This window comes from Lepus europaeus, unplaced genomic scaffold (genome assembly GCF_033115175.1).
Source record: "Lepus europaeus isolate LE1 unplaced genomic scaffold, mLepTim1.pri SCAFFOLD_571, whole genome shotgun sequence".
Taxonomy (NCBI): Eukaryota; Metazoa; Chordata; class Mammalia; order Lagomorpha; family Leporidae; genus Lepus; species Lepus europaeus.
Window position 1 is genome coordinate 8,736 of NW_026909451.1, and position 22,539 is coordinate 31,274.

At 68.4% G+C, this 22,539-nt stretch overlaps 1 protein-coding gene across 1 annotated transcript; it reads left to right on the forward strand.

Annotated features, from left to right (window-relative positions):
* Window positions 1-841: 841 nt before the first annotated feature.
* On the forward strand, window positions 842-22,294 carry LOC133755579 (lipase maturation factor 1-like; the record flags this gene model as incomplete). Its single annotated transcript, XM_062185665.1, has 5 exons — window positions 842-978; window positions 1,604-1,925; window positions 8,088-8,153; window positions 20,572-20,739; window positions 22,111-22,294. Coding segments are annotated over exons 1-5 (877 nt in total), but the record flags the coding sequence as incomplete, so codon positions are not given.
* Window positions 22,295-22,539: the final 245 nt, after the last annotated feature.

A 22,539-nucleotide genomic window follows, 5' to 3' on the forward strand; every position in this document is an offset into this window, starting at 1 on the left:
GATGCCGCGCTGCAGGTGGAGGATTTTTCCACTGTGCCACAGCGCTGGCCCCTTGGCGTGTTTCTGAGTCGTCTCTGTGGGGCTGACAGTCTCCCTGCCGGGCCCCGTGGGACCAGCCTCAGGCTGAGCTGTGCCGCTCCATCTTCCTGGCCCCAGGTCCCCATGCCTGGCGAGGCTGCGTGAACAGCGGCAGCACGAGATTTCTGCTGGGTCCTGGCTCCCACGCAGCGCAGAGTCCTGGCGGGAGCTGGGAGGCCCCGCACCCAAACCTTGGCTCCCACGCTCTCCACCTGCCACTCCCGAAACAGCCCTGCCCTGTCCTGCCTGCGGCTCTGCGGGGCCCCTCAGGTGGCCACTGTCCTCTGGGCAAGCAGTCGCTGAGGCTGCAGGCCCGGGCCGAGCGCTGGCGGGGCCGGGGTGGGGGCCCCTGGGCACCTGGGGTGGACACGGGCACACAGCTGCAGGCTCCATGGCTTGAAAAACGTGGATTTTGTCTTGTGGAGCAGTTTCTGGGCTGCAGTGACCATGGGAACAGCTCTGCTGTGGCCACGCCAGGTCCCCGCCGGGAGCGTCTGTGTTGTGGGCACACTCCCCACCCACGCCTTCGTCCCCAGCCCTCTGCTCTCTCTGCCGGCCCTGCCCGGGGCCCCCGAGATGTCCCGTCTGCTCTGGGCTGGGACGGTTCTCAGACCCCCGTGTGGGAGCTGCGTGGCCGTGAGCGGCGGTGCTGGGCACCCGTGGGCTGCCCTGTGCTGGGGCTTGTCTGACGCTTCCCTGGACCCGAGTGGGGTGGTGGTCTGCAGAGGGGCAGTGGGGAGGGGCAGCGCCTCCTCCTCGCAAGATGGACATGTCCTGTCGAGGGTCCCCCCCCGACCTGCTGCTGCTGCTGTCCCTGACGGCCTGGCCGTGCTTTGGCGTCTCCAGTGCCTGGTACGTCCTGTGCTCCCTGGAGGACGTGGCTGGGCCGCCTGCTCGAGGGTGGGGGCTTGTGGGGAGAACGTCCCTGGCTCCCGATACCTGGTGACTGGGTCACAGGGCTGTCGGTGTGGACTCGATGTCTGACGTATAGTTTGGGCTGTAATTCACTCCTTTGTGGTGAGCCTGCACTTTGGAACAATTCTACCAAACAGTTGGAAGAACCCTCTTATGCTCTTAGGGTTCCCTGGTGCCCTCCTTCCGTCTGCCCATGCTTCCTGCCGGCCCTCCTGGCCCCATGTCACACACACGCAGGTGCCTGGCCTGTTACGGGCACGTGGCCTTTGTCACCCTGGGGAGCTCCCGGCAGCACTGCCGCGCTGGGTGAGCTGGTTGTGTGTTTTGGAGAGAGGCTGCCCGTCTCCATGGAGACCAGAACCAAGAAGGACATGCGCACTGCCTGCACTGGGGTTTCCCGAAGGAGGGGCAGAGCCACCTTCCCCCGCAGGCCACTTGGCTCTGTCCGGCCCTGCTCCTTCCCCACTGGGGGCTGTGCTGCCTCCCTTGTCCCTGTCTCCACCCCACTGGCGTCCCCTGGGAAGGGTGGCCCACGCCGTGCTCTCTGCGTGCCCTGGAGTCGGGCCCTGGAGCTGTGCTGTGTGGCACGGTGGGGGGGCCTCCCTCCCAGGAGGAGGGCTCTGAAGCCCCCAGGCCCAGGTCCTGAAGTGCGCGGTGACCTGCAGGCTGCACCTGGGTGCTGCTCAGGCCTGGCGAGCGGGCAGGGCCCAGGAAGCGACCTCTCTGGGCGCTGTGCGGCGCCCGTGCACCTCGCCCCCATCCGTCTCGTTTTTGTCGTTCTAGGATGGGAATCCCAACTGCTGGAGACCGGGTTCCTGGGGATATTCCTGTGCCCTCTCTGGACGCTGGCCCGACTGCCCAGGTGCACCCCCACGTCCCGGATCGTCCTGTGGGGCTTCCGGTGGCTGATTTTCAGGATCATGCTTGGGGCGGTAAGTAGCTCCTCAGAACACAGCGCACACAGTGTGGCCGCGGCTCCACCACCCTGTGCTGGCCGGCCTCCCTGCTGACCGGCCCGTGTGGCTGCGTCTCCCTCTGCCGCCAGCTCTGAGCTCGCACCGGCGGGCCACGCTCGTGAAACACCCCAGCCATGGGCCTTTTTCTCGGGGAGCCGTCCGGGATGGGCTGTTGGTCCCGTCGCGCTTTCCCGAGAGCTGGGACCTAGGTGACAAGCCCCCGCGCAGAAGTGGGAAGCAGGCATGGGTGCGGTGTGCGGTTCCCACCCCCGGGGAGAGCCTCGCTGCCTGCCCGGCCGTCCGACTGTCCTGTGGGCACCACCCGCCTGCTGGTTTTGGGCGTCGCCCTCAGCGCTGGGTGTGCCCAGGTCGCCGTCGTGCTCGGGGGCCGTCCCAGGCTGTGCCGTGCCGGGCTGCCCTGCCCCTTGTCCCTCCCACTGCCTCCGCTCGGTGGCTTCTGTCCTGTGGTCACGCGGGGCGTGTCCTCCTGCTCTGGATGCCCCAGTGGCGACCTTCACGGTGTAGAGCCCTTATCTGACCCGAGGTGCCGTCTGACGAGAGTTGGTACAGGACGTTCCTTCACATTGGAAATCTCCATTGGTCGTCCTCCAGATCTGTTCTCTAGTGTCTGCGTGGGGGAGTGGTCGCAACCACGGCACAGGGGGCATGGCTGACCAGGGCCCGGGCACGGGGGCCACAGGAGGCACAGCTGCTCCCGCATGGGGGGCCCGGCTGTGGGTCCCCCTGCTCCCGCGCGGGGACAGGCGCCGCCGACCAGGCCCGGCTGTGGGTCCCCCTGCCGCCTTCCGTCTGCTCCAGCTGCAGATGTCCTGCGTCTTTCCCTGCCTGCCCTGCCCTGGGCTGTCGGCGGTGAGTTGGTGGCCAGCTGCAGGCTCCGTGCTGGCCACAGGCCTTCCTGACACGTGCTCCCAGGGGCAGCTGCCACCTGGCCCGTTCCTGACCCTCATGCTGGCCACTGACTTGGCAGGGCCCGCCCCGGGAAGCCGCATCCTGCTGGGATTGGGTGTTTGTGAGGACCACGCGGATGCCGCCTCCCCACGCATCTGGGTGCCCGTGCGTTCTGTCTGGGGCTCAGGCCTCTGTCCACACATCTGGGTGCCCGTGCGTTCTGTCTGGGCTCAGGCCTCTGTCCACACATCTGGGTGCCCGTGCGTTCTGTCTGGGGCTCAGGCCTCTGTCCACACATCTGGGTGCCCGTGCGTTCTGTCTGGGCTCAGGCCTCTGTCCACACATCTGGGTGCCCGTGCGTTCTGTCTGGGCTCAGGCCTCTGTCCACACATCTGGGTGCCCGTGCGTTCTGTCTGGGCTCAGGCCTCTGTCCACACATCTGGGTGCCCGTGCGTTCTGTCTGGGCTCAGGCCTCTGTCCACACATCTGGGTGCCCGTGCGTTCTGTCTGGGCTCAGGCCTCTGTCCACACATCTGGGTGACTGATTAACTTAAAAGTTACACAGCAGGAGGAAGAGACAGAGAGGGGTCTTCCATCCGCCCGTTCACTCCCCACATGGCCACAATGGCTGGGGCTGGGAAAGGTGGAAGGTGTCTCCTGGTGGGGAGGGAGGAGCTAAGAGGGGAGGCTGTACAGACAGAAATGGGCCGGCAGGCAGTCCAGGTGGGCAGGGCCGAGGAGTGGCACCTGCAGCCTCTGTCCTGTGCCACAGGCTCCGCTCGGCTCCCAGGCCACTGCCACAGCTCCACCTGCTCCAGTTCTCCCGGCTGTAGGGCAGCTCTGGGTGCCAGGTGCCCCTTGGCGTGGCCGACTGTGTTCCCAGCAGCCTTAAGCCCTGTTGTGCGGCTGGCAGCTGCCCATGGGGACAGGGCTGGGGAAAGCAGCTGTGTCCTCGGCCCCAGAGCGGCACTGAGCGTGTGTGATGAGCTCTGCACGTGCCGGCTGGACATCTTCATGTGTTTGCCTCACACACCTGCAGGCTGCAGCGTCCCCAGCGCCAGGATGGACCTGAGGGCTCCCGACAGAGGGAGGGCCGCCGAGACGGCTGCTGGTCAGCAGCGGTGCGGCCAGTGTGCCCCTGCTGACGCCGCCGATGGCTGCCCCACACTGGATGGGCCGGCGCTACCTTAGAAGGCTGCTTCCGTGTCAGTGTGTTCCACCCAGCGCCTTCCGGAGACGCCGCGGCCCCCGGGAGTGTCAGGCCAGGTGGTGCGGAGTGCCCCCGGTGCCCCCGGGAGAGCGGCCGGCTCGGAGCCCCTGGAGCCACGCTGACAGGTGCCCGTGAGGACCAAGGCAGGCACGCTTGTCCCCTCCCCAGGGGGCCTCACCCTGCTGCTCACCCCTGCGCTAGAAGGAGAGCGGTGGTTCAACTTCCCCTCGTGTTAGCTCGGGCGGAACTGAAGGAGGAGTCAGCGGCCGTCCCGCCGTCCTGGCTCAGGCGAGCGGGCGCCGGGAGTGTGCAGGTGGCGTCTGCAGTGTGCCGGCTCCGCCCCCCGCTGCAGCCCCCCTCCCAGGCGCCCTTTGTCCTGCACAGCCGTGGCAGGAAGGCGCAGAGCCCCGGACGCCCGCCAGGGACCGTTCTCCATCAGTACCACTCCTTGCAGCCCCCCAAGTCCATACTTGTGGGCAGCATCGTGGCAGTGGACGAAGGACCTGCAGGGCCGGGGCCAGGACCACAGTGGAGCCCCACAGCCGGCCCGAGCAGCTTGTTCCCAGGTCGTAGCTCAGCCCCGGGCTGCTCCCGTGACGGGGCGGCTGCAGCATGGGGTTGGTGCTGTTTCTGTTCCCCACGCCCCGGCCCCCTCCTGTGTTAGGAAAACTCTGGGCAGACGCGGGCTGTGCGTGCGGCCATCTCGCCGCAGCCGGTATTGGAGGCAGGACCGTGATGCGTGTCGCAGGCTGTGTCCTTCCCTGGAGCTGCTGAGCCTTGGGCCGGCTTGGGGTCACCGAGTTGTGGTGTTTGTGGCCACAGCTAGTGGCACAGGCGGTGCATACCTGTGCACTTTTGGGGGGCGGGTGTGCCGTAGGCCCCTTGGGCGCCACAGCCACCCAGCCGTTTGCTGGGCCGTGTTTTCCGGGACTTGGGAGCACAAACAGCTGCCCGGAAGCTCCAGGGGCTCACTGCAGGTGGCAGGAAAGTTCCCCCGGAGCGCGGCAGTGGGAGGGGCGGGCCGGGGCTGCCCTTAGAGGAGAGCTTTGTCGGTGGCAGGGAGTGCGAGTGTGCCCAGAGGGCTGGTCTCTGGGCCGGAGAGCAAGGGCCAGGCGGGGCCAGTGGGGCTCGGGAGAAGCTCAGTGCCGTGCGTGTGTGTCTAGTCCGGACACGTGTCACTGCACTGGCTCTGGGAGCACGCGGGGCCGGGCTCCTGGGGGAGTCGCGCTGCCTTGCTGGGACAAGCCCGGGACCCCGCGGCCCCGCCTGCCCCTCGGTGCTGGCTCAGGCTGCAGGGCCGGCGAAGGCCTTCCTGCGGCTGTCCGTGCCGAGGAAGCTGCGGTGTGCAGAAGCTTCCTGGTGTCCCGGGCAGCAGGGCCTGACCCCGAGATGTGCGGTGAGCCTGGCTTCTCCGTGCCACTGCCCCCAGCCGTGTCAGCTTGGTGCCTGTGGCCCTGGTGGTACTGGCGGTGTGGGCCCTGGGCAGTGCCCTGGTCGGACGGCCGCCTCGGGAGGCCCAGCTGGGGCGGGCTGCGTGGGCGAGGCAGGCCGCGCCCTCGGGGGTGGGGCACCTGCACTGCACACTGCGGGGCTGGAGGCTTCTCCGGTGGCCCCCGAGTGTCCCGGGGGGCGCTGCAGGTCACTCGGCTCCTGTGGGTCTGGCCTGTCTGTGCCATTTTTTTCATCATCAATTTTGGGCTGAAAAAGGCTCAAAGAAGGCTTTGTTCCTTTGGCACTTACTCCGGAGGAAGAAAATCCGTGGAAAATCTGACGCGTGAGCTGTGGAGAGGAACCGGGACGGGAGGGGCGCAGTCTGAGAGCTCTCAGGTTCTAAGTGTCTCACGTCAGCCTGGCGTTTGAGTGACACGGTAATTACTCTGTTTTTTTCTTCTTTCCTGGTTCGAATCTCCAGAGAGCCCCCCTCTCTGCTTCTGAGGGTCTGGGAGCCGAGCTGGAGGCGGGGAGGGGCTCGCTGGCGGGCGCCTGCCGTCCACACGGGCCTGGGTGTGCACCGCTCCCTGGTGGCTCTGGGGTCTCCACCAGCCCAGCCTCCAGCAGACAGGACCCTCCCCTTTCAGTCAGGACACTTGGAGGCACCGAGCGCAGCCAGACTCCGACTCCAGGGCGCTGCTTGCGGCTCCCCCGGGACGTTGGGGATGGTGGCAGCCGGCCGAGGGCCGGGGTCTGAGCTTGGGCCCACCATGTGCAGGGAGACTGGGGGGCTGTGGGTCATGGCCCCTCCAGAGCAAGGTGCTAGAGTCCCCTGGAGTCGTGTTTGTAGACACACACCCCCCCCCCCCCCGCAGAGCTGCGCAGTAGGTGGTGTCGTGTGCAGCCCTGCCCTGCCCAGGCCGTCCCCTGGCCCCGGCCCCCGGAGACCCCCATCCTGGCTCCTCTGCTGCCAGGTGCTGGCTCGGTGCCCCGTGCTCCAGGGCCTGAGCCAGGCCTTGTACAGCCACAGCTTCTCCCAGCCCCCACACTGGCGCTGGACACACCCCTTCTCCCACAAGACCCCCCGCCCAGGTCGTCTGCCTGGGCAGCTATAGAGAACCTGGTGGCACGTGCTGCGCCCTGGGCCCCCTCAGAGCCCCAGCCCAGGTGGTGCGGTCATTAGGTGGGTGCCCTGATGAGTGGGACCCAGAGGGACCCCTCGACCCTGCAGTGCAGACACAGCCTGCCTGGGAGGAAAGCGCCCGCTGTTTGCAGCCCCATCTGTGGCTCTCGGCAGTGCCAGCCGAAGCCCTAGAGCACCCCCACCGCCTCTGCTGTCTGCACCTCCGATGTGCACCCCCGGGGATGGGGTCCTGTTCCTAGGGGCCACTTAGCGGTGTCTGCTGGATGGGTGTGGGGGAGTGGCTGGGGGAGTAGGGAGTGGCAGGTGGGTGAATGGGTAGGTGGGTGAATGAGTGGAGGGTGGGTGAGCAGGTGTGTGGATGGTGTGGGTGGGGGGTGGTTGGGGGAGGGGGTTGAGCAGGTGTGTGGATGGTGTGGGGGGGTGAGCAGGTGTGTGGATGATGTGGGTGGGGGGTGGTTGGGGGAGGGGGTTGAGCAGGTGTGTGGATGGTGTGGGTGGGGGGGTGAGCAGGTGTGTGGATGATGTGGGTGGGAGGGGGTTGAGCAGGTGTGTGGATGGTGCAGGTAAGCAGGGGCTGGTTGGGGGAGTGGGAGGGTGGGTGAGCAGGTGTGTGGGTGAGTGAGTGGGTGGTTGGGGGAGTGGCTGAGGGAATATGGGGTAGGGGTGGGTGAGCAGGGGCTGGCAGGGGAGTGGGGGGGGTGAGTGAGTTGGGGGTGGGGGTCCAAGGGGACCTGCCTGGGCTGTGGCTGCAGGACCCACCCTCACCAGGGAGGCCTTCCCTTCTGTTCTCTCCTGGGCTCACCCGTCAGAGGCCGAGTCGGGGCAGTGTGTGTGGTCCTGGCGGGGGTGGTCAGGCTGCCGGTGCCCAGGAGGAGGTGGGCGTGGCAGGAAAGCCGCCCTCACTGGCCTCTGTGTGCCGTGGCCGAGGCAGGGCCGAGGCCCGACTGCTCAGCAGAGCCCTGCCTCCAGCCGCGCTGCCTTGGGCTTCCGTGTGGCCCAACCCCAGGGGCTCCGGCTGCTCTCAAAGCTCCTGCCGTCCCCCACGCATCCTCCCGTGAGGCGAGTCCCTGCCCGAGCCGTGCTCAGTTCACAGGGAGAGGCTGCCGGCCCGCGTGGGTGTCGTGCGGGAGCTGCTGAGCTGTGGCCGGGCAGCCCGAGGAGGCGGCCTGTCGGTGAGGGTGGTAGCGTGGCTGCAAGGGTGCGCAGCCTCCAGGACGGCGCGGCTGCGAGAGGGGCTGCGCCTGTCGCGTGTGCCGTTACCGTGCTGGTCAGAAGCTGTTAGAGTTCTGCCAAGTAAAACGCACTCCCCCACAGGTGTGGGGGGACACGCTCCCCAGCCCTCCTGGGCCGAGCCCCTCCCGAGGGAGCCGTGGTCCCCGCGAGCTTGTTCGTCTGCTGCCTGCTGGCCCCGGGGCCCACGCCAGCCTCACCTCTTCCTTGGCAGGGCCTGATCAAGATCCGTGGGGACCGGTGCTGGCGAGACCTCACCTGCATGGACTTCCACTACGAGGTGAGCAGCCTGTGCAGCCGGAGCCCCGGGGTGCCGCCCTCGGCCCTGCACGCCTGAGCGTGGCTCACCTGTTGGCCTCTGTCCAGGTAGGACTCCGTGCCCCCTGGCCAGGTGAGCCAGCGCCTGCTGCAGGTTCTCCCTTGGCTTATTGGGGATGCCCCCTTCCTTTCCTGGTCACGAGGGGCGTGTGGCCCACCTGGTGCCAGGTCCGGCCGGTTCATTCTGGTTTTCCTCGGCGCTGCCCAGAGCGCTCAGCCAGGCTGGGCTGTTCCTCCTGGAGGCTGCAGCCACCATGTGCCCCTGAGGCAGGTACAGCGCTGGGGCCGCTCCCGGCCGCAGTCCCCCACCCGGACACGAGGCAGGAGCCCCCCTGCTGCGCCCCCTCCCCGTCACTGCTCTCACCGCGGCCCGTGCCTGCACCCAGGTACACGGGCGATGCCGCCCCGTGGGGCCGTCCGGGTGTCTGACGGGCCAGGTCCAGTGTTCAGTGTCTGTGCTTCCTGCTGGACCTGGCCACTTCCGGGAGCCTTGGCACACGTGGCCTGCTTGGGGCAGTGCTTCCAGCTCGATGGCGGGCGAGCAGTGCCCACCCCGGACGTGCTGCTGGGTGGCCTTGCTGACTGTCCAAGTGTTACAGATTTGGGCGGGAGTGGGCGAGAGCCCCGGAAACGCGGGGGTCTGCTCCCCGGGGCGTCGGTGGCCTGGGCTGTGGGTCTGCTCTGAGGATCTCGGCGTCCTCTCCTGGGGCTGCCCGAGACACGTGGGGCCAGAGGCGCTCCCGGGAGGACAGCCCTGTCCCTGGAAGCCATGCGGGCACCAGCGCGTGAGGGGCCGGGGGTCCACGGGAGTCAGCCCACGTGGGGTTGCTGCTGGGAGGTGCCGGGTGCTCCCAGCACCACAGGTGCCCACACACTGTGCCCCACGTAGTCGAGGTCTCTGCCGTGGTGCCGCTGCCTCCCCAGCCCAAGCTCTGGCCTCGAGAGACAGGCCTGTGCCTGTGCCGGTGGACGCTCAGCCCGGGTCAGCCTCGTGTGATGCGGGGCGGGGCCAGCAGCTGGGAGACTGGGCATGGGGAGGGTCTTCCTGGTGGGCAGTGGGCTCCGATTCCTGGGATTCGCCGTGGTTGTTGGGCATCTCTGGGCAGAACTTCCTTATTTGTGTTCATTGTCGGCATTCCCAGCGCAGATTCCCAAGCTGAGCTGGGTCAGGGTTCACAGCAGGGAGAGCTGCAGTGACCTTTGACCAGGCCCAGGGACCTGATGGCCCAAGTGCCACGCGGGATCCAGAGCCGGGGCGGAGCGCCAAGGCGCCACAGCCAGGCCTGGGCTGCCTGGTAGGCCCTTGGAGCCGCAGAAGCCTCCGCCGGGTGGTTCTGTGACTGGGTTGGTACTCGGTACCCAGGCTTGAGGGGAAGGAGCCGGAACCCCTCCTCTTCATCTTGCTGGGGCCAAAGAGCTCCAGGAAGAAACTCCTGCAGGGCAGTTGTCAGCATAGCCACAGCACCGCGTGCTCACCACCCGGACAGCTGCCTGATCCCCTGAGATGCTCCGCGGCTGTCCCCAGTGGAGCAACCAAGGGGCAGCAGATCTGGACCGTTGTAAGAGCGAGCAGTCCTCGTGACGGGGACCCCCGGTAGATGACAGGTGGCCAGCACATCAGGTGGTGGCCAAGCACTGGTGGTTTCTGTACCCAGGGCCCTGCAGGGGGCGCCTGCGTCAGCCCCACCCCGACCTGTGGCCTCGTGGGCTGAGGTCCAAGGCTCGTCCACTATCTCTCCACCTTTCGGGGTCAGATGAGGAAACCAGGAGTTGAGAGCTGTCTGTCCGGTTCTCGGGAGGTCCACGACCCAGATGCCAGGACCAATGCCTGTGCGTACAGGAATACAGCAGGTGCGAGGGCCTTCCTGGCCCTGGCACACAGACTGGCCGCTTCCTGGACAGGCTGCACCCGGGTCTGCCCCCCGCCGCCCCGACCGCGAGAAGCTGCAGAGGAATCCGGCAGGCTGAGCGAAAGGCTTCGTGCGGCTGCGGGCACGGAGGGACAGACGGCCCCCCACCGCCACGCCTGCCCGCACCGCCACGCCTGCCCGCACCGCCACGCCTGCCCCCCACCGCCACGCCTGCCCCCCACCGCCACGCCTGCCCCCCACCGCCACGCCTGCTCCTGCTCCCCACCGCCCGCTCCTGCTCCCCACCGCCACGCCTGCTCCCCACCGCCCACGCCTGCCCCCCACCGCCACGCCTGCCCCCACCGCCACGCCTGCTCCCCACCGCCACGCCTGCCCGCACCGCCACGCCTGCTCCTGCTCCCCACCGCCCACGCCTGCCCCCCACCGCCACGCCTGCTCCCCACTGCCCGCGCCTGCTCCTGCTCCCCACCGCCACGCCTGCTCCTGCTCCCCACCGCCACGCCTGCCCGCACCGCCACGCCTGCTCCCCACCGCCCACGGCCTGCCCCCACCGCCACGCCTGCCCCCACCGCCCACGCCTGCTCCCCACCGCCCACGCCTGCCCGCACCGCCACGTCTGCTCCTGCTCCCCACCGCCCGCTCCTGCTCCCCACCGCCCACACCTGCCCCCCACCGCCACGCCTGCTCCCCACCGCCACGCCTGCCCGCACCGCCACGCCTGCTCCTGCCCCCCACCGCCACGCCTGCTCCTGCTCCCCACCGCCACGCCTGCCCGCACCGCCACGCCTGCTCCCCACCGCCACGCCTGCTCCTGCCCCCCACCGCCACGCCTGCCTGCACCGCCACGCCTGCTCCCCACCGCCACGCCTGCCCGCACCGCCACGCCTGCTCCTGCTCCCCACCGCCCACGCCTGCCCCCCACCGCCACGCCTGCTCCTGCTCCCCACCGCCACGCCTGCCCGCACCGCCACGCCTGCTCCCCACCGCCACGCCTGCTCCTGCCCCCCACCGCCACGCCTGCCTGCACCGCCACGCCTGCTCCCCACCGCCACGCCTGCTCCTGCTCCCCACCGCCCACGCCTGCCCCCCACCGCCACGCCTGCTCCTGCTCCCCACCGCCACGCCTGCCCTCACCGCCACGCCTGCTCCTGCCCCCCACCGCCACGCCTGCCCGCACCGCCACGCCTGCCCCCCACCGCCACGCCTGCTCCCCACTGCCCGCGCCTGCTCCTGCTCCCCACCGCCACGCCTGCTCCTGCTCCCCACCGCCACACCTGCCCGCACCGCCACGCCTGCTCCCCACCGCCCACGCCTGCCCCCACCGCCACGTCTGCTCCTGCTCCCCACCGCCCGCTCCTGCTCCCCACCGCCCGCTCCTGCCCCCCACCGCCACGCCTGCCCCCCACCGCCACGCCTGCTCCTGCTCCCCACCGCCACGCCTGCCCTCACCGCCACGCCCGCCCTCACCGCCACGCCCGCTCCTGCTCCCCACCGCCCGCTCCTGCTCCCCACCGCCCACGCCTGCCCTCACCGCCACGCCTGCTCCTGCTCCCCACCGCCACGCCTGCCCCCACCGCCACGCCTGCTCCTGCTCCCCACCGCCACGCCTGCCCCCACCGCCACGCCTGCTCCTGCTCCCCACCGCCACGCCTGCCCCCACCGCCACGCCTGCTCCTGCTCCCCACCGCCACGCCTGCCCTCACCGCCACGCCTGCTCCTGCTCCCCACCGCCACGCCTGCCCGCACCGCCACGCCTGCTCCCCACCGCCACGCCTGCCCGCACCGCCACGCCTGCTCCCCACCGCCACGCCTGCCCCCCACCGCCACGCCCGCTCCTGCTCCCCACCGCCCACGCCTGCCCCCCACCGCCACGCCTGCTCCTGCTCCCCACCGCCACGCCTGCCCTCACCGCCACGCCCGCTCCTGCTCCCCACCGCCCGCTCCTGCTCCCCACCGCCCACGCCTGCCCTCACCGCCACGCCTGCTCCTGCTCCCCACCGCCACGCCTGCCCCCACCGCCACGCCTGCTCCTGCTCCCCACCGCCACGCCTGCCCCCACCGCCACGCCTGCTCCTGCTCCCCACCGCCACGCCTGCCCCCACCGCCACGCCTGCTCCTGCTCCCCACCGCCACGCCTGCCCTCACCGCCACGCCTGCTCCTGCTCCCCACCGCCACGCCTGCCCGCACCGCCACGCCTGCTCCCCACCGCCACGCCTGCCCGCACCGCCACGCCTGCTCCCCACCGCCACGCCTGCCCCCCACCGCCACGCCCGCTCCTGCTCCCCACCGCCACGCCTGCTCCTGCTCCCCACCGCCACGCCTGCCCTCACCGCCACGCCTGCTCCCCACCGCCACGCCTGCCCCCACCGCCACGCCTACCCGCACCGCCACGCCTGCCCCCCACCGCCACGCCTGCTCCCCACCGCCCGCTCCTGCTCCCCACCGCCCACATCTGCCCCCCACCGTCACGCCTGCCCCCACCGCCACGCCTGCTCCTGCTCCCCACCGCCACGCCTGCCCCCACCGCCACGCCTGCTCCTGCTCCCCACCGCCACGCCCATGCCTGCCCCCACCGCCCATGCCTGCCCCCACCACCACGCCTGCCCTCACCGCCACGCCTGCTCCTGCTCCCCACTGCACACGCCTGCTCTGCAGACCCACAGATGGCCCTCTGCACTTGACAGCCTGAGTCCCCATCCAGGTTCCCGTGCCCCTCCTGGACTGGAGGACCTGTGGGGATGGCTCACAGAACTTGACCGTTGCTCTCTGGAGCCTGTGTGGTGGAGCCCTGGACTGGAGGACCTGTGGGGATGGCTCACAGAACTTGAACGTCGCTCTCTGTGTGGTGGAGCCACAGGGACAGGTTTCAGATGCGGCTGGGTCCCCCAGGCACCCCTGGGCCACCTCATTAGCATAAGCCAGGTGTGAACCCAGGGCTCATTGGTGAGCACGGGTGCCGCCCACCTGCCTCTCGGAAGCTGTAGGGGTTTGAGCACTCTGTGCAGCGCCCTCAGCCCCGCCCCGGCTCAGCCTCATAGGTCACCCCACCCTTGCAGAGCCCACTGCTCACTGCTGGCCTGGAAGAGGGCATGTCGCGCCCTCATCACATTAGAAGCTGTCTGTCAGGCCATCCTCGGGTGGGGGCACCCCAGGGCCAGGTCAGCCCACGAGGGGCCCCTCTGCCCCCTGCACTGGCCACGTGGTCACCGTCTGGTATGGGGGACCACCCTTCCTCGGAAGACTGGGTGTGACCATGTGGCACCCGAGGGTGTCGGTCAACCACTCCCCGAGGGTCCTGCAAGCCTCAGGGCCACTAGGTCTGGGGCCCTGGCCTCACACGGTAGCAGCCCCGCCCCGCCCAGGGTGCCCACCTCACAGCCTTGGAGTCCTGAGTCCTGCAGCCTGACCCATGCACTACGGGCTCAGCCACAGACTGGCCCCGAGATGGCTCAGGCTCCCGCAGAGCAGAGAGAGCCAAGTGCTGGGGCGGAGCGGGGAGAGCCGGCAGTCAGAGCAGGGGCGGAGCGGAGAGAGCCAAGTGCTGGGGCGGAGCGGGGAGAGCCGGCAGTCAGAGCGGGGGCGGAGCGGGGAGAGCCGGCAGAGCAGGGGCGGGGCGGGGAGGGCCGGCAGTCAGAGCAGGGGCGGAGTGGGAAGAGCAGTCAGAGCAGGGGCGGAGCGGGGAGGGCCGGCAGTCAGAGCAGGGGCGGAGCGGGGAGAGCCGGCAGAGCAGGGGCGGAGCGGGGAGGGCCGGCAGTCAGAGCAGGGGCGGAGCGGGGAGAGCCGGCAGTCAGAGCAGGGGCGGAGCGGGGAGAGCCGGCAGTCAGAGCAGGGGCGGAGCGGGGAGAGCCGGCAGAGCAGGGGCGGAGCGGGGAGAGCCGGCAGTCAGAGCAGGGGCGGAGCGGGGAGAGCCGGCAGAGCAGGGGCGGAGCGGGGAGGGCCGGCAGTCAGAGCAGGGGCGGAGCGGGGAGAGCCAAGTGCTGGGGCGGGGCGGGGAGGGCCGGCAGTCAGAGCAGGGGCGGAGCGGGGAGGGCCGGCAGTCAGAGCAGGGGCGGGGCGGGGAGGGCCCGCAGTCAGAGCAGGGGTGGAGCCCTGGCTGGAGCCTGCAGTCGCACACTTGCGTGCCTGTGTCGCAACACCAGTGAGTGACAGTGTGATGGACACAGACATGTGCGGTGACCGTGGCGAAGACAGCTGCTCACTGAGCAGCCCCCCTTCCTCTCGGTCAGGGTGTGCGATGTAAGTGGATGCAAGGTCACGGTGCTGTTGTGTTCCACAGTCGGGCACGACAAGCCGACCTTGGATCTGGGAAACAAACCAGCTTCCCCTCCTGGCCTCTAAACCCATCCAAGGAGTTCTGAGTGGCTGGGTTTCCCTTGGGTTTGAAGCCCACAGTGGGAGCCGCCAACGTGCCGACGACGGTGCAAGAGCCGGCAGTCAGTGTGGCACAGGTGCATGTGGCTGGGCGCGTGTGAGCATGTGCGCACGCCGGTGTGTGTGGTGTGGGGCGCGCCCTCCTGCTAGGCGCTTTGGTTCCCATCTCTGCAGCCAGGATGTAGCCTGCAGGGACAGGCAGCTTTGCTTAGCATTTCTGGAACCTTCTGCCTGTCGAGGTGCACCTGTCTAAATATGTCAGGGTGGGAGGGATGGGCCCTGGTCGCAGCAGTCTGAGTCATGGGGGAGTGTGCACTGGCCTGGCACGGGTGGCCATGGTCCCGGCGATTCCATGCTGGGGATGCCATGACCTTCACCTTAGCACTTCGGGTTCCGTGCTCCTGGTCATGTCAGAATCTGTGGGTGCGGTGGTTCCTGGCTGATGTCCCTGTTGACATGTGACCAGAGGCCTGTGGCCACCCACGCAGCCCGCTGTTGGCCACGTCTGCCCGTCCATCCCGCTGCAGGCCGGCTCTTGCTTCCGGCTCTGTGCGATGAGGCTGTGACAGGCAGCCCACGGGGTGCCGTGCCTGCTGTCTGCACCCCGCAGGCTGCTGTGCCGTCTCCGTGTGTGCGGGTGGGGCTCCTGAGAGCCCAGGGAGGGGGCAGCACACAGTGACTGGAGCTGCAGCAAGTGAAGCTCACGGGCACCGCAAGAACTGGGCATGTGCTGCAGCCGCCCGGCCCTGCCCACCCGCGCTGCTCGGGGCTCAGGGCCCGTGTCCTGCCTCGGAGCATGGAGGCCTCTGTCCAGGGCTGCACGTGAGAAGTGGCTGAGGCGGGGGTGCAGGGGGGCTGAGGCTTCAGGCTGTGAATAGAGTCACAGACAGACCTCAAATTCTCATGCTCTGAGGGCCCAAGCGCAAGCTGGAGATGGCTGCTCGGGACAAGCACCAGCGGTGTGGCTGTGGGACTGCCCTGCCCCGCGGCCAGCCCGTCTCTCACGTTCCAGGGGCTCTTTCCCCACGGGGTCTGAGCTCCCATCAGGGAAGCCCCGGAATCTGCTCCCAAGAGACAACAGACCCTGGAGACCTGGGGGTCCCGTGCTGAGAGAGGTGGACTGCAGACCAGACCTGTTCAGCCGTGACAGGGGCACAGACCTGGGCAGTGACAGTGTGGTGGGCACAGACCTGGGCAGTGACAGTGTGGCGGGCACAGACCTGGGCAGTGAGTGACAGTGTGGTGGACACAGACTGTGCAGTGACAGTGTGGTGGGCACAGACCTGGGCAGTGAGTGACAGTGTGGTGGGCACAGACCTGGGCAGTGACAGTGTGGCGGGCACAGACCTGGGCAGTGTGTGACAGTGTGGTGGACAGAGACCTGGGCAGTGTGTGACAGTGTGGCGGACACAGACTGTGCAGTGACAGTGTGGCGGACACAGACTGTGCAGTGTGTGACAGTGTGGCGGACACAGACCTGGGCAGTGAGTGACAGTGTGGTGGACACAGACCTGGGTAGTGTGTGACAGTGGCGGACACAGACCTGGGCAGTGAGTGACAGTGTGGTGGACACAGACCTGGGTAGTGTGTGACAGTGGCGGACACAGACCTGGGCAGTGAGTGACAGTGTGGCGGACACAGACCTGGGCAGTGAGTGACAGTGTGGTGGACAGACTGTGCAGTGTGTGACAGTATGGTGGACACAGACCTGGGCAGTGACAGTGTGGTGGACACAGACCTGGGCAGTGACAGTGTGGTGGACACAGACCTGTGCAGTGTGTGACAGTGTGGCGGACACAGACCTAGGCAGTGAGTGACAGTGTGGCGGACACAGACTGTGCAGCGACAGTGTGGTGGGCACAGACCTGGGTAGTGTGTGACAGTGGCGGACACAGACCTGGGCAGTGACAGTGTGGCGGACACAGACCTGGGCAGTGAGTGACAGTGTGGTGGACAGACTGTGCAGTGTGTGACAGTATGGTGGACACAGACCTGGGCAGTGACAGTGTGGTGGACACAGACCTGTGCAGTGTGTGACAGTGTGGCGGACACAGACTGTGCAGTGTGTGACAGTGTGGCGGACACAGACTGTGCAGTGACAGTGTGGCGGACACAGACTGTGCAGCGACAGTGTGGTGGGCACAGACCTGGGCAGTGACAGTGTGGCGGACACAGACTGTGCAGTGACAGTGTGGTGGGCACAGACCTGGGCAGTGACAGTGTGGTGGACACAGACTGTGCAGTGTGTGACAGTGTGGCGGGCACAGACCTGGGCAGTGACAGTGTGGCGGACACAGACTGTGCAGTGACAGTGTGGTGGGCACAGACCTGGGCAGTGAGTGACAGTGTGGCGGGCACAGACCTGGGCGGTGAGTGACAGTGTGGTGGACACAGACTGTGCAGTGACAGTGTGGTGGACACAGACTGTGCAGTGTGTGACAGTGTGGCGGACACAGACCTAGGCAGTGAGTGACAGTGTGGCGGACACAGACTGTGCAGTGACAGTGTGGTGGGCACAGACCTGGGTAGTGTGTGACAGTGGCGGACACAGACCTGGGCAGTGAGTGACAGTGTGGCGGACACAGACCTGGGCAGTGAGTGACAGTGTGGTGGACAGACTGTGCAGTGTGTGACAGTATGGTGGACACAGACCTGGGCAGTGACAGTGTGGTGGACACAGACCTGTGCAGTGTGTGACAGTGTGGCGGACACAGACCTAGGCAGTGAGTGACAGTGTGGCGGACACAGACTGTGCAGTGACAGTGTGGTGGGCACAGACCTGGGCAGTGACAGTGTGGCGGACACAGACTGTGCAGTGTGTGACAGTGTGGCGGACACAGACCTGGGCAGTGACAGTGTGGCGGACACAGACTGTGCAGCGACAGTGTGGTGGGCACAGACCTGGGCAGTGACAGTGTGGTGGACACAGACTGTGCAGTGTGTGACAGTGTGGCGGGCACAGACCTGGGCAGTGACAGTGTGGCGGGCACAGACCTGGGCAGTGACAGTGTGGTGGACACAGACTGTGCAGTGTGTGACAGTGTGGCGGGCACAGACCTGGGCAGTGACAGTGTGGCGGACACAGACTGTGCAGTGACAGTGTGGTGGGCACAGACCTGGGCAGTGAGTGACAGTGTGGCGGGCACAGACCTGGGTGGTGAGTGACAGTGTGGTGGACACAGACTGTGCAGTGACAGTGTGGTGGACACAGACTGTGCAGTGACAGTGTGGTGGGCACAGACCTGGCAGTGAGTGACAGTGTGGTGGGCACAGACCTGGGCGGTGAGTGACAGTGTGGCGGGCACAGACCTGGGCGGTGAGTGACAGTGTGGCGGGCACAGACCTGGGCAGCGACAGTGGATGGCCATGCAGACTGAGGCTACCCATACCCAGGTCCTCCCTGGGTCTCAGCTCCTGGGCAGCCACGTCACACGGCTGTCTGGCCCCGGAGCTGGCGGGACAGATTCCAGGGCCTCCCCTGCCGTGAGCGCACACAGCAGTTCTCGTCTGCACACGCGCTGGGGGTCTTTGCTTTCTGTCCTGTGTCTGAGCACAAGGCCCAAACCTGCCTGTCAGCCCTGCGTCCACCAGCCCACGCCGTCACCCTGTCCCCTGGGCAGCAACACTGGACACGGCACGGGGCACGGGGGACACAGGTGGGCCACCCCCATGCTGCCCAGCTACGTGAGCATCGAGAAAGCTGGGGCAGCCTCTGGGCACGCTGTTCCGGGGCACCTGCCAGCCGGCGGCCGGTCAGTGCAGACGGGCGGCTCGTCTCGAGTGGCGAGGAGCCGAGGGAGGGGGCGCCTGCTCTCCATTGGGAGGCCCGTGGCTGAGGCGGCTGTCCCGGGCATGGTCCCTGCCCTGGGCTCTCAGAAACGCCGCTGTGGCAGGGGGCACACTTTTGGGGTTCATTTCGGAGCTGTCTGGTTTCCTGGAGAGCCGTGAGGCCAGATTCCCACGTGGGGCACTGCAGCGCGGTCTCCAGACTCCTCCCCGGCTTCGAGAGCTGGGTGCTGGTCGCCGGCCAGGCCGGGCCTGTGACCTGCGGGGCGGGCACTCCGTCTGCCTCCCTGGGCTCGCGGGATGGTGGGGCCCTCGGGCTCCGGGTTCAGGCCAGGGGTTAGCTTCCTCGTGCTCACGCTGCCCATCTCCGGCGGCGAGGTGGAAGGGAGGACTCCACTCTAACCCTGGTGCAGGCTGGGCCTCGTCACCAGCTGGGTCGGCGTGAGGTCTGTCTGGCTCGGGAGCCCCAGTAAACGGAGGAAAGGGCCGGCATTTCACTGCCCTAGGGGTGGGGGTGTCGCCCTGGCAGGCCCCTCCCACACAGGTGCTCCATGCTCAGGAACAAAATCACACTCAGCCCTGGGGGTGGAGTAGATGCTGAGTCCTAGGGAAGCCAAGTGGGCAGGTGTGCGCTGGAGCCAGGGAGGGGCCGGGGACTGCCTGCTGCTGGGGGGGGTGGGGGAGCCCACTCGGACCGGGGAGGGGCCGGGGACTGCCTGCTGCTGGGGGTGGTGAGCCCACTCTGTGGGACCGGGGAGGGGCCGGGGACTGCCTGCTGCTGGGGGGGGTGAGCCCACTCTGTGGGACCGGGGAGGGGCCGGGGACTGCCTGCTGCTGGGGGGGGGGGGTGAGCCCATTCTGTGGGACCGGGGAGGGGCCGGGGACTGCCTGCTGCTGGGGGGGGGGGTGAGCCCACTCTGTGGGACCGGGGAGGGGCCGGGGACTGCCTGCTGTTGGGGGGGGGGAGCCCACTCTCTGGGACCGGGGAAGGGCCGGGGACTGCCTGCTGCTGGGGGGGGGGGGGTGAGCCCACTCTGTGGGACCGGGGAGGGGCCGGGGACTGCCTGCTGCTGGGGGGGGGTGAGCCCACTCTGTGGGACCGGGGAGGGGCCGGGGACTGCCTGCTGCTGGGGGGGGGGGTGAGCCCACTCTGGGACCGGGGAGGGGCCGGGGACTGCCTGCTGCTGGGGGGGGGGGTGAGCCCACTCTGTGGGACCGGGGAGGAGCCGGGGACTGCCTGCTGCTGGGGGGGGGGGGGGTGAGCCCACTCTGGGACCGGGGAAGGGCTGGGGACTCTCCCGGCAGTAGTTAAGGAGCTTGGCTTACTTGGCGGCCGCAGCCCTGGCCCTGGAAACGGCAGGGCTGCTGGCTGGGAGGCGCAGGGGCAGCAGCCCCAGGACAGGCACGGCCGGGCTCCCCGCCTTCCCCTGTGATGCGCGGAGGACGGGTGTCGCTGCACGGGCGCGGTTCGGGTCCCAGCAGAATGGCCCGGGCTGCCTGCTGCTCCGCTGTGGCCTACGCCTGTCTGTGCAGGGTCAGCCGGCACTGGGAGGCGGAGCCCACTGGTTCTGGCAGCGAGGGCCTGGCCCACATGCTGGGCAGAGCGCTCGACAGCCTGGGACACCACAGGGCGCAGTGGGTGGCTGCGTGTGGATGTGTGAGGCCATGCTGTCCACGCCCACTCGTGCCCCTGTGCGGGCAGCTCCAGCCTCAGGTGTCCCCACTCACAGCTGCCTGGCCGTGGCCATCGGTATCCCCAGGATGCCCGAGCGCCTCCCCCGCTGGTGTTTCTGGGTCACACAGAGTAGATAAGGGGGTTCCACTGAGGGCCCTCCCCCAGGGCCAGACCAGAATGGGAGGGGCACTCGGGGGCCGGGACCGGCCCAGGCAGAGCCGCAGGTACGGGCGTCCTCACTGTGGGCGCCCTCGCCCGCCTGCACAGCCGCCGCCGCTGGGAAGCCCCGCGTGGCCTCAGACCTGGGTTTCTGGGGGCGCGTGCTTGGCCTGGCCGTCCATCCTCTGGGCACAGGCTCCAACACCAAGCCTCGCGCTGGTTCTGGCGGGGTGGCCAGTGGGACCCCTGCTGGGGGCCAGGGCCTGGCCTGGCTCCCCGCGGTCAGCAGGCCGAGGCCTTGAGCTCATGTGGGTGGAGGTGCGGTACCTCCTGCCCGAGGCTGCTCTGGGTTACTGCCTTGGCCGTGAGCATTTGGAAGAACGAGAACTCGTTTTTGCTTCAGAAACCACCTGCCGGCCTCCGTCTGGCCGGTGCAGGGCCCGGGCAGGGCGGGGCTCTGGGCTGCTGGCACCATGCCCCCAGGTGGCCTGCAGCAGCTCTGCCTCTGTCCCCGCAGACCCAGCCGGTGCCCAACCCCCTGGCCTACTACCTGCACCGCTCGCCCTGGTGGTTCCACCGCTTCGAGACGCTGGGCAACCACTTCGTGGAGCTCCTGGTGCCCTTCCTCGTGTTCCTGGGCCGCCGCCTGTGCGTCCTGCACGGGGCCCTGCAGATCCTGTTCCAGGTGCGTGCCCGCCCTCGTGCTGGAGTGGACTCGGGGGCTGGGGTGGGTGCGCGTGGTAGCCAGCGTGTCGCCCTCTGCAGCCCCGGGACAGGCAGGCGTAACCGCACGTCCATGTAGGAGTTCCGGGCCCTGGTGTTGGGGGGGAGCCCTCCTTCCCCTAGTCTGTGGAGAAGCTGTGGCTTTCTCTGCTGGCTCCTGGCCCTAGCAGGCGCCTAGGTCTTTCAAGATGTATTGATTTGAGTGAGTTAAAGAGAGGGGATTGGTGGGGTGGGTTGGGGGGACAGAGGTCTTCCATCTGCTGGTTCACTCCCCAGATGGCTGCAACGGCTGGAGCTGTGCCGATCCTAAGCCAGGAGCCTCCTTCTGGTCTCCCACATGGGCGCAGGGGCCCAAGGACCTGGGCCATCTTCCACTGCTTTCCCAGGCCATAGCAGAGAGCTGGATTGGAAGTGGAGCAGCTGGGACTCGAACCGGTGCCCATATGGGATGCCGGCACTGCAGGCGGCGGCTTTACCCACTACGCCACAGTGCTGGCCCCTCTGTGCCAGTTCTAACCATTGGTCTGCACAGCCCTTGAAGCCATTGAGCTGGGCAGTGGCCTGGCTGCCTCTGTGCGTTCTCTTCTGTTCTCGTTTGCTAGCAGGTGCTGTTTTATGATGGGGGTGGGGCTTTGGTCTTCCCAGGGCTGGATGGACGCTGACCTGTAGCAAGGGCTGTGGCCCCTGGGCTTCTGCAGCCAGCGCTGGCTTGGAGCCCAGGGTTCTCAGTGCTTGGGCTTCAAGGCCGAGGCCTGTCCCCCCAAGGGGCCCATGACGTCCTCGGGGTTGGGACTCGAGATTCCGTGGCCCTAGAGCAGGCTCCTTTGTAAGTTGACAGTTCCGTGTGGCCATGACCCATGTGATTAGTACCCACAGGGCCCTCGGCAGAGAAAGGTGCCCCCCGGGCGCCACAGGTGCGGGGACGCGACTCCTTGCAGGCGGAGTGCCCCACTGTGGCCACTTCCGGATTTTGAGGAGATTGAGCTTGGCTCTCCTCCCACCCTGCCACGGCCTCCTGCTGGTCTGGTCTCTCTGTGACTTGGTCCCAGCGCCCCGCGAGTGCCCTGGGAGCAGGTGCGAGAGGTCCTTTTCCGGGGGGCTGCCGCAGCCCTGGTCCCCCGCCTCACTTGCTGCACAGGCCTGGCCAGCGACAGCCGCAGGGGCCCTGGACCAGTGGTCAGCACCGATGGGGCGAGGACGCTGGGAGGGGAGCAGCAGACAGGCTCTGGGGCCCCAGCTCCCTGGTCCCCACCCAGGCCGACGGTTGTGCCGCTGTTGGGGGGGGCTTTCCAGAAGTGCGCGGCTCTGACTCAGGAGGGGCGCTGCTCCCCAGGTCGTCCTCATCCTGAGCGGGAACCTGAGCTTCCTGAACTGGCTGACCATCGTGCCCAGCCTCGCCTGCTTCGACGACGCCACCCTGGGACCCCTGTTTCCCTCGGGGCCGGGGGGCCTGAAGCGCCAAGTCCTCCAGCTGCAGAGGAAGGAGCCCCCCGGGGCCCAGCCAGGGCCCACGTACGGTAGGAGCCCCGACACCCGTGGGAAGAGCAGGGGCATCAGTGCCGTCCCCACACCCTGTGTCCCTTGGTGAGCGACAGCCAGGGCACCCAGGGTTGGGGTAGAGGCCCTGGGGGACACCCTTCCCAGACTTGGTAGGGAGTTGACAGCTTCGCCATCTGTGTTCCCATGGGCCTGGACAGGCTGGGGCAGCAGGAGGAAGGGTCGCGGAGCGGATTGGGGCAGCAACAGGAGCAGGAGAGGGGTC